Source organism: Gouania willdenowi, chromosome 14 (genome assembly GCF_900634775.1).
Source record: "Gouania willdenowi chromosome 14, fGouWil2.1, whole genome shotgun sequence".
Lineage (NCBI taxonomy): Eukaryota > Metazoa > Chordata > Actinopteri > Blenniiformes > Gobiesocidae > Gouania > Gouania willdenowi.
Genome location: NC_041057.1, coordinates 23,896,340 through 23,915,122, shown reverse-complemented (window position 1 = coordinate 23,915,122; position 18,783 = coordinate 23,896,340). Strand labels below are relative to the sequence as shown.

Below are 18,783 nucleotides of genomic sequence, written 5' to 3'. Positions count from 1 at the left end.
GGCACAGGAGCCTGTCCACATTACTGGAGGAAAGAGCATATTATTTCTAAATAATAATAGTTAATAATTAAATGTTTTACCAATACACCTGTTTTAGTTCACAATTATGAACTAGTGCTTAAGTGACGCTCTATAGATTCACTCACAGTCAAATCAAAAGTACCTTTCCATTCCTGCTACATCTGTCTTCAGTGAGTTTGTCTTTTTAACCAGGATGTTGACATGATGTGGTTTTGATTTTAGACTGCAAATAGAAAGCAACAACAAAGACTGACTGTTCATGCCAGAGTGGCATTTTTGGAGAGTTAATCAAAACAAACACGTGTTTTTGACCTGTGAGTAAATCCAACTACCTAAAAAAAGACTGGTAAGACATGAGCAAGGGACAACATGCAGCCTTTCATCTGTGATACATTGTCCCAACCCATCAGACCAATCCACATAGTATTTAATTAGCTAGCTTTGATGCATTTATATAAACTATTAACAATGAAAATATATCCTGTAATTTTTAGCTGTCCCGCTAATCTTGCAGAGCGTTCAGAATGGTTTGAGGCCAACTTGACTTTCTTCATTTACATGTTCCAGCCTATTGCTTTAAACATATAAACACAATTTAATCAACAGTAATAATAAACTGAAAGGAAAAACACTAAGTATTGAATGTGTTTGAAACTTAAAACGTGCACCTTGGATTTGTAATCTTTTCTGTGGAGCAATATGGTCCGGCGTTATGCAATATGCAATCTAACTTGATATATCTGTGAGTCAGCATCTGTATAATTTAGCATCCACATCCTCTGCTGCTTGAGTGGATCAAAGTCCTGTCTGTTTGAAAACCAGCTGCATTGTTTATGCCCCCCACACTGTGCTTCATCATCATCTTAACAATTGTCACTCCTCCACTTTCCAAAGTGTGTCCCCCCTCCCCTCCTGTGATTGCTGTTGCTCTACTTGGAGCCATAAAAAGCCTAATTGAATCGGTCAAGATTTTTCCATGACTAAGATTTTATTATGCTCTCTAGTTAAACGAATCAATTCCTTAGGAAAGCCTGAAGCTTTTAGTGAATGCTTCAGACTTGAGCTTTTACCGTATAATGTGACTTTTCCCCCCCTCTCTGTAATGGTGGCTGTATTGACTCCAATATTTCTTTCCATTCTAGTCAAAAGCCAAGCCTAAAAACACTGTACAGCGTGTTGGGATGCAATGGAATCCTTCATGATTACAGTATCCTCCTAATAGATTCAAACTAGCAACATTGAGCTGAAAATAAATTTTCTATAAAAGCAAGGAAAGTCTGTATGCATGTGTGTTTGTCAACGGCTTGCGAATACCCCGACCTGGTGAACAAGTTTGAATAAACTACGGCCGGGCCCGCGGACTGTCTCCGTACTGAATAGCACGTACCACATTCTCGAGAATTCAGTCAAATTACTCGGTTCCACAGATAAAAAAGGTCTCAGAAAGGCTCTTGACATCCGCTCATAGAATATCCATGTCAAATTACAGCCCAACGACCATTAATGGAAGAGTAGTCATTTCTGTATTGGTATGTGTCAATGATTTGGTACCACCAACTGTTGCAATATTTGACTAACAAAAAAATTAGAAAACGACTTTAATGGAAATTGCTGAAAAAAGGGTCCCCTCGGGCCCCTAATCGAATTGTGCGAGGCATAATAGTAATCGACGTTGAATTAAAACGATTTATCACATGACTATGTTCCCATAAATTTGGAAAATACCAGAAATTATTATTAGTATCATTCATGGAGTATTCATACCAAACTGCATTCCGATTTAACGAGAGCTAACAGAGGAATAGTCATTTGAAAAAATGGGGCCTGATGCCCCCGTGACACATACGGGTTTGTGCCAATGATTCGGTACCACCAACCTCATAATATTTGACTTGCAAATACTGTAAGTGAGAAATTGACTTTTGTTTTGTTTTCTTTTGGGACCCCAAATCGAAAATCGGGCTCGGAGCTTTGATGCATACGCATCCATAGGTTATACCTACCTGATTCGTTCACAAATAACAGAGGAGTAGAGATTTTAACTAGTGTACACAACAAGAGGAAGAAGAAGAAGAAGGAGAACAGCAACAACAACAAAGTGAGTGGCGTTTTGAGTGCGGTAGCCCAGCCTAGGGGTGGGCGATATGGGAAACAATTTTTTTCATTCAAATCATTTAGACTATTTTAAAGTTATTTACCAATAAAACGGTAATTTAGGACAAGGTAATTATCATTTTTTTTAAATTGTATTTAAGCAATTTGTCAAACTGGTTCCAAGTACAATTAACATCAATCAAAAAGGCTGACAAGTTATTTTAGTCACACAGTCTTTTTACTTTGTTTAGCTAAAGTGGTGTAGCATTAGCAACACTTGCTAAATAAGAAGGCAGCATATCAGTCTAGTGATTTTTATTTGTTATTGAGGTCACACACTCATATTAATAAAATCTTACTTTAAGCAGTATTTGAATGCCTCATTTCACACAGTTTAGACAATAATATCCTTTACAAGATAAAACGTTACTGCTTTGGTTACATTAGGCCTGGGTAATATATAGACCAATATTCATATCTCTATATTTTTCCTCAAAATGGCAATAGGTGATATAAACTTCATTTATTTATTTATTTTTTCAATAATTTTATAAGAAAAACACTAATGGGTCAAAGTCAGTGGAGAAAATGCCACAAAGACCCTTTTACTAATCACTAGCAGCACAATATCAACATTTTGGATCACTTTTGACTTTTTCCCTCATTATTTAGTGTTGCTTTTTTCAGGGCAGCTCTGAGTTGATGAAAGTAGTTTTTAAAGTAAATCACATTCAGGACACTGTTTCTTTAAGAGTGTGTAAACAGCCCCGTTAGCTATAGCAGCAGATCTCTGCTACAGAGCAGTGACAGAAAGTTAGTTAAAGAAGAGAAACACATGCAGTATTTTCTCAAACATCTCTCAGTGCTTCAACACTCAGAACTGATGGAGTTTAACAGATAGACAGACATCTGCACTGAGCCTCTGACTGACAGCCGCTAACAAGGAGGAAGCAGCACATCTAACTTTGTGTGTCCATGCTCTGGGGGGGAGGGGAAGCGGAGCGCTTAATAATCTGTAATGTCTGTAATGCTGACTAGCAAATGGTGCGATTTGGCAGAGAAAAAAAACCATTGGATGTTTTGTGTATGGACCACAGACATATGATGCAGACACAGCACTGCAAGGGTTAAAATGTGAACTACAGATTTGGGAGATCGTCGTCATGTTGTAATCCTTAACGAGCTAATATTGTCAGATCGTACACCCTTAGCCCAGCCTAATAAAACTGAAGGTTTTGTAACCTTAAACACACACACACTAGGGATGTAACGATTAATCGTAAGGCAGTTAAAAATCGATTCATAGGTACCATGGTTCACATCGATGCTCTGAAAATTGAATCGCAGTACTTTTTTTTAAACAGCAGAGGGCGTTATATATTAATCCTTCCAGAAGTGGACGTGACGGGCGGAATCTGCTACTACTTTCTTTCTGGCCGCCATTTACTGTTAAACATTCTCATAAATGATTCTTTACATCTTTAGCACCGAAAGAACATCTGTAATATTACGTGAATATCTGTAAAAGTCACGTTTTTCTATTAGCTCTGTCTGCTAGCATAGCATCTCTTCTTCACTGGTGGAATATCTGCATGCCAACCGACCACTGGGTTACCACCGCCCTCTGCTGGTCCAAACAAATATCTGACGTCAACACAGTAAAATGACTTTTTTTTTTCTTTTTTTTTTTTTAAAGTCTAATTGTTAAGCCACAAACTACATTTTCAGTTGCACTTTTAAAAAGAAAAAGAACTATTATGTAGTTTTGAATTGTTTACTATAGAACCACAATTTAAATTAATAGGCTTCTTCTTCATTTGTATTATTCCTTTATTTATTTCAATTCAAGATTTATTTTTAGTGAAATTGCATTGTTTTGAATAGTTTATCAAGGAATTCTTTTGACAATGAAAAATAAAAGGAAAATAGAACAGTATTTTCCCCCAAAAAATAAAAGAATATTCTTCAGTCATCATTTTTCTACAGTCCCATTTTGTAAAATAAATCGTGAGAAAATCGTATCGTGAACCCAGTATCGTGAATCGAATCGTATCGGGAGTTGAGTGAATCGTTACATCCCTAACACACACACAACCCAGCGCACCATCAGGCAGCACACATACAGATATCCATCCATCTATCCATCTGTCTGTCTGTCTGTCTGTCTGTCCGTCCGTCCATTTTCAAAGCCGCTTCGTCAGCACACAAACACACATTTCCACACTCCCACATCATTCATTTATTTTACTTTTCTCTTTTCCTCATACTGTTCACATGGTCAGATTCACCACCTAAACCGTACCGAGTCCTCCGGACTATATGTGTGAAAGCACCCGTAGTGTCACTGTTGTATTAGGATTTTTCAGTGATTGGTTGCTACCGTCTTCGGAGAGCAAAGGTGCGCAAGTAGCTGTGGGGTGGGGAAGGCGGCGGGGGTGTGGAGTTTTTATGACTGTGACATAACCAAAAGGGACCTTTTATTTTGGCTTTATGTCAAGAAGTATGGTGCTTGATAAAGTGATTTGATGCTCAGTTGCTGTATGGATTGTTTTTTTAATTAGGACTTTAGTTTTTTCCCTTTTTGTTACATCCGCCAATGAGGTCATATTTTTACAGCCATATTTTTATTTGTCTTTTTAGTTAAAATTTTGTCAAAAACCTGTTATTTACTGTTTACATAATCCTGCAAAGATAGACAATATGCCATGTAAGATTCAATTGAATTTTGGAGGCGATCCGGATCAATAAACAAATTTAAAAAACAAAAATCCTTATCATTTATCATCTGTTTATAATTGACCAATCTTTATGAAATTTGGCTCAGTTATGTCACGTTGGTTCGAAATACCCCATCGAGTTTCATCCCAATCTTGTTGTTTCTGGGACTTTTCCAGATCAAGTAAGCAGCCTAATGTTTTTTAGCTGCTGCTATACTTCAAACAAATTACCCTAGAGAAAGGTTTATTGACATCAGCTCGGGCAAACTCAACTGTACTCGCAAGGCAACACGAGTTACAGTATAGTAAAATAACACTGAAACCAAACAAATGAAAGTTTATATTTCCCAGAATGTTTTTTCAGAATTGGTATCTTAAATGTTTGCATTAAAATGCTATAGTGATATGATTTAGCTCCTGGTGTATTTAAGCAGGAGTTTCAAGGGCAAGCCTGCCTGTGCAAAACATTTTACATGACTTGAATTTTACCCCAATTTGAACTGAAACAGGACAAAGCCTTTAGAAGACAGCAAACTATAAACCTATGGTTGCAAACAGGAATGGAAGGAAAAGCAATCTATCTAAAGAGACTCATTATTCTCTGCCATCTTTGATCTTGATCGCTACTTCCTCATTCTCTTTAGTGATATTTTTGTCCCAGTTCTCTCATTTTTATGTGTTTGTACATCTCTGACATTTGCTTGTATTAACCCTTCATTGTCATCTAATTGTTTGCATTAGCTTGTTATCCTAGTCTAATGAATATGTGATATGTTCTGTGATGTGTTGTGTATCATACCTGTATGAATCCATGTGTCTGAGTGCATATTCATCAGCTCTGGCTTTTTGACTGCCCGATGGACCAAGGTGGGGGAGGGTGTGCAGACTCACAGCAGTGACGAAGCAAAAATGTGCTGGCATAGGACAAGCTGTGCTCCTCCTCTGAGTGTGTTGGAGCGAGTTTTGTCTTCTCTCGTTTGATTGTGTGGTTCACACGCTTTGCTGAGTCTGTTTGCATTATCAATGTAACCACTTTTTACTTGATTATTAAGTTATTTTACTGTTTAGGGAACTTATAAAGCTGAAATAGAAGAGAAAGGGATTTGCAGGAAAACCTGTTCACACTATATTCCTCAGCACTACTTCCTTCTTACGGTCTGTTTTAGCACTGCTCAGTTTGTGTCTACTCTGTCATTTTCTTTGACTTGTTGTCTATTTAAATTGCCACATTAAGTTATTTGATGAAAGGTTAAGATTCTATTGTCTGATTTCTCCTGTAGCAGCCTAGGATCTGCACCGTTACTTGTTCTTTCCTTTAAAGTACATGGTGTTCTCACAGGGCTGTGAAAGAAATGCACTGTCATGGTTGCTTCGTGGGAGGATGGCATGAATGGTGCCAAGTGTCTCTACAAGACAAGCACAAGAGTTGTTTGCTCCAGATAAATTATATTTTTTAAGAGAAGACTACAACAGTGGCGTCTGCAGTCGGTAATTATGGCCGCTACAATAAACTTACGATAATTTTGAGATTAAAAAAGGCCTGTCCTGGATCATTGCTGGACCTTTATAGTGAGAGAATGCTGCAGTAATTTTAGTATCCCAAGACTGCTCTGACTGATGGCCACTGTCATAGCCTACCAACTCTCAGGTAAAACAAAGTACAATGCACAGTTGCCTTATCAGTCTGATACTGAATCCATATTTAGGTCAGAGGTCAGGAGAGTCACATGAGGATGATTTCAAGTAGCTCAGAGGAGTTTTGGATTAAAGCTTCAGAGGTCAAAAGGAAGATCTCATTTAGTGAGAACAGATCATCTTTTAAAGTAGTGATTTTGATGTGTTTGCTGTCATAATAGCAAAAAAGGAATAATTTAAATTTAAAGGAAACTTGCAGCAATTAGGTTCAAATCATGTACTGTAGTCGGCCATGGGGGGGGGATTCCTAATGGGTTCACCTCTTTTTTTGTCAGTGAATGTCTAAAGAAAGGTGGAATTTTATTTTGACGTTATGAGTATGGCATTCAGATGATGTGATTCATAAATATAATGATGATTGAAAAATGATTCACATAATGGATGTGCAGTTATTACATGTTTTGCAACTATTGGGAACTTTAAGCTATTATGGGCAAATTATATCAAATAAAATGGCTTATGAATGCATGATACATCCTCAATGTTATGCATTTATTATCAATATTCTAATAGCCTAAAACATATTTGTCGCTTACTGACTGCTGATCGAAGTATAAAGTGTTTTCTCACGATTCCTTTTTTCTCCCGTGCTTTAACCTCAGTTTGTTCTTCCAGAGTTGATATAATAAATGTTAAATAGGTTTGTGTGATTGTCTCATACTGCTTAATCATGATTTGAAATTATTTTACCACCTTATTGTCAGTTAGGAAGAAGCTGGTCAATTGTGCGGAACCTTTTTACCTTGGCATGTGTGAGGTTGTAACACCCAGTCAGTCTACAAGTCTTTTTAGCAACCAGTGCCCAGCACAGTCTGTCATTTGTACATGCAGTCCCTGCACACGGCCAAAGCAAATATGTAATGGCTGACATTTGTTGTACTTGTTCAAAATAAAAGGTGTTTTTACTATTGGGATGTAAAATTCATATATCATTGCAGTAATGGTGTTAAACCTTTTTATAAAAGAAACCTTATATAACCTCATGGTTCTTGCTTAATCACATAAACTCAATATGCAGGCAGTGAGAATATCAGACCACTTTCTTTTCTCAGTTTTCAACAAGTGTAAAAATAACAGCATTCAATTACCAATGCATGAAAGCGGTAACCCTCTTTGCCCAAACAATTCATCAAATTACAAAGTAGCAAAATATTGAAGTAGTATCTGATTTTTGATGAATCATAACTGCACGTGATTTAATCATATCTTGGACAAGAATTAATCTGTTTCTTTGCACTGTGCTTGTGATTGACAGGGTGAAGAGGGGCCTCCCAGCCTGGAGTACATCAAGGCCAAGGACCTGTTCCCTCAGAAGGAGCTGGTGAAGGAGGATGAAAGCCTTCAGGTGAGCTGAACACTTTGTATTGAATCCTTACCAGTTGGAGAGTCCCACATCTTCTGCTGTAGGAAGTGTGACCTTTGTAACAGTACTATGTTTCAGCTGTGTTCTTAATCTAACATCAGTATGTTCTACTAAAACACTAATAACACTGGAGACTTTAGACCCGTGATGGGCACAGACTTTCACCTGCACTGTTATTAGTATGTCGCAGAAAAAAACCTGCTTGCCTGTCATGTACTGTCTTTATGTAAAAACAAATGTCACTTATTAATTTTAATAACTTCTATAATGCAAATTACTTCACCATTCTTCAGAGCATCTGTAGTAAGCCTTGTTAAATGTTCTTAAATTTGTGGCCCAACTTTTTTATTTGTGCCACATGTTCTCAAATAGTTGATATTTTATGTTTTGTTTTTTTTTCACTTGTCTGCACATGATGTCAAAGGTCAACACTACAAGAAGTGCAATCATTATGAGACAGTAATGTATGTTTTGTTATTGCAATGGAATAAATTAATTTATTTTATTGCTTAATTGTGACCATCACCAAGGAAACGTAACAAACATTTTATTATAGGGAGGATATAAAAAGGGAGAGCAGTGTTACACCTAGATGGAGGGGGAGGGGGGGGGGGCAGGGAGGAGAGACTCAAAGCAGGAAATGGAAAGGGTGGGGAAGAATAGATTATTTTAAAGTGAGAGTGAGATGTGAAGTTGTAGTAGAACATCTTGTACTTATTATGTTGTCTAATCAAGCCAGTCTGGTGACAAGTGTGAAGCTTAGCTATAATGGTGCTGGTTGTGGACAGAGGGAAGGAGTGAGTGGTAATACCTAAAGCAGGTGTTTGGGATCAACCTGTCTAAAGTTAAGCCCAGTACGATTAGGATTTAATAAAATTGTGAATTGTTGGAAAATATGTAAGGATTAGTACAACTGTAGCTACAGCTCATTTTACAATTTAATGTACACTTAACAAGACACAAGACTTGGTAAATAAAAAATAATAATACAAACCTCCGCAAAGCACCAAATATCCTCTTTGTCAGATATTCAGTTGTCTGGATCATGGTACTTTGATCAATTACACTTTCTTTCTCCATTAATAACGATACAGTAGGTCCAAATGTATGGGCACCCCCATTTTTTCAAAAAATTTGTCACAAAATGCGCAATCCACATGTAAGGTCTATCTTTTGTAAAATTTTGTCAAAATCCCTTTAGTACTTTTGACATAATCCTGCTAACAGACAAACAAATAAAAACAGGTGAAAATTATACCTCCTTGGCGGAGGTAATAAAACAAAAATAATATATTTTTAAAATAAGAAACATGAATATGATTTAAAAGAAAAATACTACGACACTTGTTTCAACTAACATTCTATAAAACTTGCATATTGCTAAATCAAAAAAAGTTATACTTTAATGTTTCTTTCCCTGATGGATTTGATTGTCACCCAGATTATTTACAAGGACTGAAGCTGGCTGCTGTTCAGTTAGCCCCCAGTAAGATGGTTTCCATTTTTGGACCATTCCAAGCAATGGCCGGATACCAAACATGTCCTATCTACCTTTTTATATCTCTGGTTTAAATTACTACCATTCTAATTGCGTTTTTGCTTTGCTTCTCCACCCCCTGCATTTACACATTGCTACAGACATGGCTCTGTATGACTGGCAGTCCCGTAACAGTCTTACTGACAGCTGCTCTGTCTAAACACATTTGTCCTGCATGCAAATTACAAACATTTACAGTGCTACTATCTCACCAGTTTTTATAGCTAGCTACTGATCAACACCATCATGTGTGCATCCATGTGTGGCTTTGGGGAAGGGTGAGGTGGAGCGGGGTAAGGTTTACCCACTCGGCTTTCAAGCCAAGGTTAAAAAAGAATTAGATTGAGATCAGGTTCTGATATTTGCGGTGTGTGTCCATTTATTCATGCACAATGCTTGAGTCTGCCCCACAGAAGTAGTTGCAGTTTGCACATGTGCGGGTCCTCATAAGCAAGCCGTTTGAACCGGAAGTCACGACTCAAAAGTCTTATATTGTTGTATCTCGGTACACTCTCTCTTTCCCTCTCTCACTCGCATGCAGGCCCCTCCCCCAACCCCCGCCTTGCTCTCGATCTATTATATTGCTGCTGCTGATGTCTCTTTTGAAGAAACGTGAGCGAGTATCTTCTGCTCCACTCGCTGGTCGCCTGTGACTCATGCACCTACATTTGGAGCACAGCTGGTTGTAATACATCTCCCAGCCTGTGCAATGCTCACTACAGCAGTACAGACAGGATGCAATGTGGCCTCTCATCAGCAGGGAGATGTACACAGGATCAGTAACTGCATGTTATAGCAGTACTACATGTGATGCTGCTTTTCACACAATTGTTATCTTTTTCTGTTCAGTCCTTGTTTTGAAAATCGAATCATTTAAGCTGTGGTTATGTACTGTGAATGTGAACGCTTAACTTTCTCAATAATATGACATTGGTGCACGATGCAGTTGTGTGGTGCTACCTATGTTTGGCTAAGTTGTTGTCTGAGCACTACAGTGTGTGCAGCTTCTCTAAAACAAGCTGTACTGTGTTCCTTATTAATGCGTTTGTTCTGCATAAGTGATGACTGATTAGTCTTTTATCAATCATCAGTATTGATGATTGCTGTATTATTGCTAATCAGCAATGTTTTGTAATTTTTTCCTTTTTTTTTTCTTTTTTTAAATGAAAGAAAATATGTGTGGCTGGTAAATTCATGCCGTGTGTAAAATGTGGCAAGGCTGTGTTTGATATGTCTGGTTTAGTGATAGACCGATACATTGCGTTTTTTATGTGTATTGGCATCGGCCGATGCGGGCTGCTGCGTTCGCTGATCCGCATTATTTACAGAGAGCAGAAATATTTTTTACTTCTTCTTATTCTACATCACCTGTTTTTAATTTTTGTTAAATATTTTTTACTTGATGTTCTACCTCACCTTTGTTAATTTCAATAAATGTTGCTTTTTAAAAAATTGAGACTCGTACCATTTGTTATCATCATTGTGTAATTTTTATGATGTAAATTGAGGGAGCAACAGTAGTATCGGCTCAAGAAAGTCGGCAGTCCGTATTGTCATCGGCTAAGGCTGATGGGGAAAAAAAATGAAGAAAAAAGCATAAAATTATATATAAATGCGTAATTATATAAAGTTTTCTTGAAGCAACGTTGTCATGCTTTCTACCCAAAACTGAACAATACTTAAGGATAAGGTTGAAGGCTGTGGTGGTCTAGTGGTTAAGGAAGCAGGCTTGTAATTGGAGGATCACCGAATCTTAAACCCTTAACCCTAACTGCTCCCCAGGCGCTACATTGTGGCATCTCACGGCTCCTCAGGGATGGGTTAAATGCAGAGAACAAATTTGATGTATGTAGCTCTACATATGTGACAATAAATATGATCTATCTATCTCCCTTGCTTCACTGTATCAATGACTACCAGTAGTTTAAAGCAGCCACAACTCAAAAGTTATAATTTTTATGTGAAATATATTATATTTGTTCAGCACTGGTACTTTCCCACGTATTGTGTAACCTGATACACTAACTTAGTGTAGGCTTTAGTGTCAAAGGACTAACCCTTTAAACCTCAGTCAATGGGAAAAGGAAAAATAAAGAAAATGTTGCATCATTTTAGGCCTAATCTAATTCAGAGCCTCTTGTCGAAGTAGTAGGAAAAGCAAAGGGATTGACAGGGATCCTGGAGCTGTACTACCAGCCTTGCAGACGGGCTTGCTCTTTCACTTTCCGTCTTGTCGACCTGCTCTTTCGGGCTCACCAACAAACCCACAACTCAGATTGTTCAGTCCAGCAATTATATGGTAATTGGACAGCTCCACTTGTCAACCTTTTCCTCAAAGTCACTTTTTTGTGTGTCGAGATGTCAGTCTGATGAAAGAATATGAGACTGCAAATAAACGGCAGCTGACTTCATTGTTTGAAGACAAGTGTTGTGTGTGTAGTGATATTATCAAAATGATAGTTTACAGATACATCAACTCACATTTGTTTTTTTTTTAGCGAATCCCTTCCTTTGAAATTGTGCCACAGATGTTGGTATGTGGTTTGTGCCACTGGAAAAGTAATGAAAATCTTCCCTTTGTCTTTCTTGTTTTTCCTGGTAACCTTTAGGTTGGACACAAGGCAATTAAAAAAATTCCATTGTCAATCCATTCAGCATCTTTTAATCAAATATATTTATTCTCTTTTAGATTGCTTTGAACTCTGGCCACCCCTATTCTAGTTTGGTTACCTTGCTTTAATAACCTTGAGTTAAGAATTCTCAATTCAACAACTACAGGTAGTGAGACTGATATAACATTTTCTAAACTACAAGTACAATTGTTTTTCATTGGCACAAAAGGAATGTAGTACTCAGGCTATACATTAACTTTCAAAAGTTGCAGGAGTAAGTAGGGCATCAAATCTACTTGCCACATAGCAAGGTAAGATTTTTATTTAGAAAACCAAACTATATATTACTCATGAAAATGGTTAACCGTTCAATTATAATGAAGTATCTAACATGTGTCTGTGTTGCTGTTTGATCATATTGTGTTGGAGCCTCACAGTTTTACCATCAAAAACTACCAAAGTATATCAAATTAGTAATTAGTTTGATTAAGTTTATATGTGCTGATACACTGACCTCAACTCTACCATATGTCTACAACAACTAAGGATTTAATCCATGCATTAGTGTTTTTCTGACATTTTAGCTTTAAATATTAGAAACATTGATTTAATGAAAGATTCTGGTGTCCACGTGAACCTGATGTAAAAAGGATTATGAAATGACTAGGAAAGGGATATTGATCATTAGAAATCAAATTAACTAATATAATTCATTTATTCATGTTTTCATTACATTTTGGCTGATAATGTAAAGAAATGTTATTGGCTGATGATAATTTTCCCTTAATTTCAAAGTTACAAACAAAACCATCTAAGAATTATCTGTATAAGAAATTATAATGGTGATTATAATAAAATATATATGAACAAATTAAAAAAAGAGTATGATAATCCTGAACTTTTTCATTTGAGTAGTTAATATTTTACCAAGTTTAACATTGAATTTAAAGCTCAACTCAAAAATCCCATAAACCACAGCACCTAAATCAGCCACAGCAAACTCACTACCATCTTGAATGAAGTTTGTAGATCCCATAAATATTACAGTATATTACAAATTAGCCTGGCGATAAGCCACACCCACTTCCTTATTTTATTTTTTTAAGAGAAAGTGATTATGGTAATGCTGCAGTTTCTGCTCACTTTCTTGTTAAGAAAGAAACTGAGCCAATCAGAGCCATACAGAAATAATGTAATATCTCCTGCGCCAAGAAGTGTCAAAACAAACATGGCTGGATATATCGTTGAAATCACAACAAGAAGAGACTTTAAAACCATTTATATTGAGGACGGATGTTTTTGCCGTGCTTCCATCTGGAATGTTTAGGGAAAAAGATCTATGCTTGTCACGCTATTATCTCAGACTAATCGCCTGTATTAACTATTGAATAATACAAGAAGATTAGGATGGATTCCAGGCTAATTACAAATGATCTGTATTAATATTTATATGAATTTTAGGAAGGTCCTGACATGAACTGAGGTGTTTTGCTAACTTATTTTGATGCCTCTCAAAACACAGCATGCAAGTACAGTACACAAAGATGTGACAGAAATTTAAAAACAGAGCTGGTTGATGTTTTCACTGGGCACATTGACCTTAAACTGTCGTGTTTTGCTCATTCATAGGTTCCATTCCCAGTTCTTCAGGGGGAGGGGGTCGAGTATCTTGGCCATGCTGATGAGGACATCGTTGCCATTTCTAACTACAGACTACACATCAAGTTCAAAGACTCTGTGATCAATGTGAGTATAAGTGCCACACTGTGAACATGCAAAGCACAGAGCAACGTTAAGTCATTCAAAAAAGTACAGGTGATGACCGCAGGTTATTCTTATCAAGCTGATTACCTACCAGACGTGTACCTTGACCCTCACAGCTCAGATTAACGTGGTATAAATGCAAACAAGTCATCACCACCTCCCACCCACGCTTCTCCTTGTTCTCCTGCCTCAGTTTTCACGCCCTTTGATCCTGCCCATGTTTGTTTTTCCTTACGTGATGGCTATTGAGCTTTTTCAGCATGCATTATGATCACTGCTGAGTTATCTTTCACATCCTCTTTTGGTATTTTCTTTACTTTCAATTCATGTCCTTTTGTTTTCTAAACTTTTTTTTTTGTTTTAATAGTTTTTCCCCATTCTTCCTGTCTTGTATTTCCTTTCCTTCTCTGTCCCTGTGCTCTATGGTGTCACTGTGTTTTAGACCTACCCAAGTGTGGACAATGAGATATCTGTGAGTATCCAGTAATTTGTCGCTCCTTCTGAAACAGTGTAGCCCAGTGGTTTCCCCCTCAGCATTATTGTCATCACCCCTGTATCATTTCATTATTAAATGTTTGTGTTAATAAGCTCTTCTGAATAGTAACCTGTAATTCATTCATTAATGTGTTATAATTGTACCTTTTTATTATTTTTGCTTTGCCTTCACACATTCATGCCACATAAATGTGTTTTCAGATGGTCAAAAAATTAGGTTTATGAGATGGCTCTTTATTTTTAGAAATAAATTGACTATTATGTAAAAGATTTGTGCTAAATTGATAAAGCTGTGCAAGTCTGTGCTAGAGCAGAGGGTGGAAACTTCCATGCAGATGTTTTCTCTGTTTAGACTGTGGAACCTCAGGTTTAATGCACCTACTCTGTCTTTCTCTACAGGTGCCGTTGAGGTTGATTGAGAGTGTGGAGAGCAGAGATATGTTCCAGCTTCACATCATCTGCAAAGACTCAAAAATAGTCAGGTGAGACACTCATAATGACATTATTGCACTGCTTAACAGTTGATCTTTTGTTGACTACTTCCAACCAGTGTTGGAACACGCTGTGGTATCAGACCCTCATGAGCATCAGAACAGTATTGTTCATGGATTCCATCATTTCTTTTCCAACTCAAATTGCTTATTTATTCTATGCTTTCATTTCAGAGTGCAATGACACAATAGATGCAATAATTTTCAGTAAAAAACTGGAAAAAGTTTGGTGTTCTAAAATTTTTCACCGATAGTGTACTTTCTTACCACCTCCACCAAGGCGTTGTTATTTTCACCTGTAGTTATTTATTTTTTTGTTTGTTTGTCTGTTAGCAGGATTACGTCAAAAGTACTCAACAGATTTTGACAAATTTTTAACCAAAGATGGATCAATCCGGATCAATATACTGATTCTGGATTATTTAAAAAATATCATATTTCTGTTCGTAATCTACTGATTTTAATCAGGTTGGCTCCTCAGTTACCCGAGAGAGTTTTAACCCAGGTGCAGTTTGCACATTTCATAGTTTTTTGGAAAAATGGAGGTTCCCATATATTGATAGAAATGGGGATATACATTTCTTCCAAGTTTTTAAAGTGTGAATGACCAGGATCACTGATCCAGATAACTACCAGTATCTGGTAAAGAGGATATTTGGTTCTTGGCGGAGGTTTGTGCTCTCTAAGTGCTCTTGTTAACAATTTAATTCTGGGACTTATTCTGCAAACTTACAGACAGCGTTCCCAGGCTATTTTTACTTACAGCATTCCCAATGTACAGACAGAGCTCGTCATGTAGCCATTCTTTTATTTTAATTTGAAAGGATAGTACAGATTGGATTTGTTTTCAAGAGTCAGTATATTATGACTATGATTAAAAGACTTGTGACCTACTATCTAGAATTAACTAGAATAAGCTATTTGACACATTTTTTCTTTTGTATAAACAGAATTATATAAAATAATAAATGGCTAATCTCAGTCAACCTATTTTATTTTGGAGTCAAGAAAGCCTCCAAATGAGACAAATGCTTTTGTCAGACTACCCCTAACTTTTCCCATGGTTGCTGCACAGATGCCACTTTGCTACCTTCAAGCAGTGCCAGGAATGGGTGAAGCGTCTAAACCGAGCCATAGCCCACCCGTCCCGCCTAGAAGACCTGTTTGCATTGGCCTATCATGCATGGTGTTTGGGAGGCAGTGCTGATGACGAAGATCAGCATATTCATCTCTGTCGTCCAGGTTCTTATATATTTATATATATATATATATATATATACACACTCATCACCACCTTCACCCAGTGTGTGAATGTTTTGTTCTTTCTATTTACATCAGAACTTGTAACAAAGTTCCTAATATGTAATGCCAATTCATACACTCTTTCAGCTTTATCACTACATAATAGTGATATTTAAATAAATATACATACATGCATAAACACACAATCATTCTGATCACTGATTGTCATGATGCACACTGCCTCATCATAGCAACGACGCGGAAAATGTTGTCAGACAGAGAGAGGCAGCAGCAGCAGCGTGGATGAAGTCAAAGTCAGTCAGTTTGTAATAAAAAGATAAACAGCGTAAAATTGTTAAATCACCACGTTAGGTTTGTTCAGGATTGATCGGTGCTTTGGACTCTGAAGCTGATGGAGACGCTTACGTAAGGAGGACTAACAGACGGAGCGGAGATCAGAACAGATACAGGCTGTATCCAGGCTAGCTACAGTAAAAGTCAGCCAGTTTGTAATAGTAGCATAACAGCATGAATTTGCCAAATCACCACGTTGGATTTGTTCAGAAGCGAACGCGACCGTATTCTGACTCAGAGTCCGACTCGCTGTGATCGCTTCGCGGTGGTTCACGGTAAGAAGAGCGGACAAAGCGATGTATCAGTCTGGTTCCAGTAAAAAATGACTATAAAAAGCTGTAAATGAACTGATATGTAGACGTGGGGCAGTGAGGAGGTGACTTCATGTAGTAAAAGAAACTTATCAGTTGAAACACGGACATTTCTGTGAAACCTAACATGAGTACAGCAGCCCGCCTACCTGCTCGATCTGATTGGCCGAGTTGTCTGAAGGGCACCCTCATCAGCCAATAGAGTGCGGCCTAAGTTGGGCTGCAGCATTTGTGTGGATTTTTCTTTAAAGAATTGCTAAATTATTGTAATGCGTTCAACAAAAAGTGCGCTTTATAGCCTGGAAATTACGGTATGCATAATCTGTCCTGTAAGGGCTGTTATTATTATGACTGAAAATATTCTTAGAAACTCTCAGTTTTAGTTTGTCAAAATGTATACAAGATTTTAGAAGCTGCTCCACTTAAAGCTGCTACCCCCATTAATTATTTTTATTTGATAAAATCATAATGTATGCCTCATAGATCAATGAATAGAAAATCATTTACTCTAAAAAGAATGACAAAAGGTTAAAGTTGCTGCTTGAAAGTTTGTTTTTACTCTGTGAACAGTCCATTTGTTGAAATTTCTGTAATTTGCATTGTAGGATAAAGAGTTGCGCAGACAAGTGCATAAGTGCTTTAAGAACTTTTGAACTAAAGGATGTGAGATTTATTGATCTATGAGGTATACACTATGATTTGATTTAATAAAAAGTAATTGGTGGTTGCAGCTTTTAATATCCCATAACATTACTCACTCATGCAGGTTCTGCTGTGTTGGTTGGTAGATAGATTGTAAATTTGAGGCAGTAATTGCAGTTTGTTTACATCCCCCTTCTGCTCTGTGTCCAGGTGACCATGTGCGTCAGAGAATGGAGATGGAGGTCAAAAGGATGGGCTTTGACACACAGAATGTCTGGAGAGTGTCAGACATCAACTGCAATTACAAGTAAGTCCTTTGTACATATGTGAATGTATACCTTCCTCTGTCCTGAGAGATGTTGACTGTAATAAGCAATCATGTTTTCGATGGTTGTCATTGTAAACATTAACACACATAATGACTGTTTAGAAAATGAATAGTGAGTGCTGCAGTGCTGTGGTAAAAAGGATGACACTTAATGGAGTGTCTGAGAAATGGATTGTGTGATTGTTTTGATTTTTGTTCTTTCTCCCAGAAACAGACAAAATACAATTCTGTTAGAGGTAAGGTGACCCTAGAGGCGGGCAACTGTTATGACAGTGGGGGCCAGAAAATTGTATTTGTTTACCATATACTTATACAGTAGTATACAGTCATCGACATTCGCCAGAATATTGACCAACCTGAGCGTCAATACAGGAAGGAACTGAAGGTTTTGTTTGTTTTTTAGGTTTTTTTTGTCATCTTGTTGCTTTTTTGTGTTATTACTGTCATTTTGTCCATTTTTGGTGTAATTTTGTGCGTTTTTGTTGTTTTCTTGTGTATCTTTTGGTCATATTGTATGTATTTTTTTTTCAGTCATTTTGTGTATTTTCCTATCATGTGTTTGTTTCATGTGTTGTAAGTCATTTTGTGTATTTATTTTCAGAATTTTGTGTTCTTGGAGTAATTTTTGTGTTTTTGAAGTCATTTTTTGTATTTTTGTGTTGGTGTTTTTTTTTTGTAATTTCGTGGGGGTTTTTTTCAAGTCATTTTTGTGTTTTTACTTTGTGGGCGCACAAAATTGAAACATGCGTTGCCCACTACTACCCTAGAAACTAGATTAAAGCATTGGTCTGTTTGAATGAAAGGTTTTACCGAAGTATTTGTGGAACACTGGACTTGATGTTGAAAGACACGATAATGAGAATTGTTTTAGATTTATTTGGACCTTGTTCAGTCAGACTTGAAACACGAGCTGTGGTTAAGGTGGATCGAATATGAGCTGAGCCGACTACAGTCTCACAGAAAACATTATTCATTCACACCCAGTCAGAAGCCACAGCTGCTCTGGGACAGTCCCACTGAAGTTTAACTTCTATTTTGTGCCTCTGGCCCTTCTGACAACACCATAGTCATTTCCACTTTTTTTTTATACGGTACAATGTTGGGGATTCAAACCAAT

The 18,783-nt window shown here is 37.2% G+C and overlaps 1 protein-coding gene across 4 annotated transcripts in view; it reads left to right on the top strand.

Annotated features, from left to right (window-relative positions):
• mtmr4 (myotubularin related protein 4) overlaps nucleotides 1-18,783 on the top strand; it is a 49,477-nt gene that overhangs the window by 18,837 nt on the left and 11,857 nt on the right. For 3 of the 4 annotated variants that reach the window (XM_028466299.1, XM_028466300.1, XM_028466297.1), the window contains 6 exons: nucleotides 7,783-7,872; nucleotides 13,669-13,785; nucleotides 14,246-14,275; nucleotides 14,698-14,780; nucleotides 15,865-16,031; nucleotides 17,549-17,645. In XM_028466299.1, the coding sequence (XP_028322100.1) occupies nucleotides 7,783-7,872; nucleotides 13,669-13,785; nucleotides 14,246-14,275; nucleotides 14,698-14,780; nucleotides 15,865-16,031; nucleotides 17,549-17,645 (584 nt within the window). The remainder of the gene's footprint in view (nucleotides 1-7,782; nucleotides 7,873-13,668; nucleotides 13,786-14,245; nucleotides 14,276-14,697; nucleotides 14,781-15,864; nucleotides 16,032-17,548; nucleotides 17,646-18,783) is intronic. The other variant, XM_028466298.1, reaches the window with a different exon arrangement.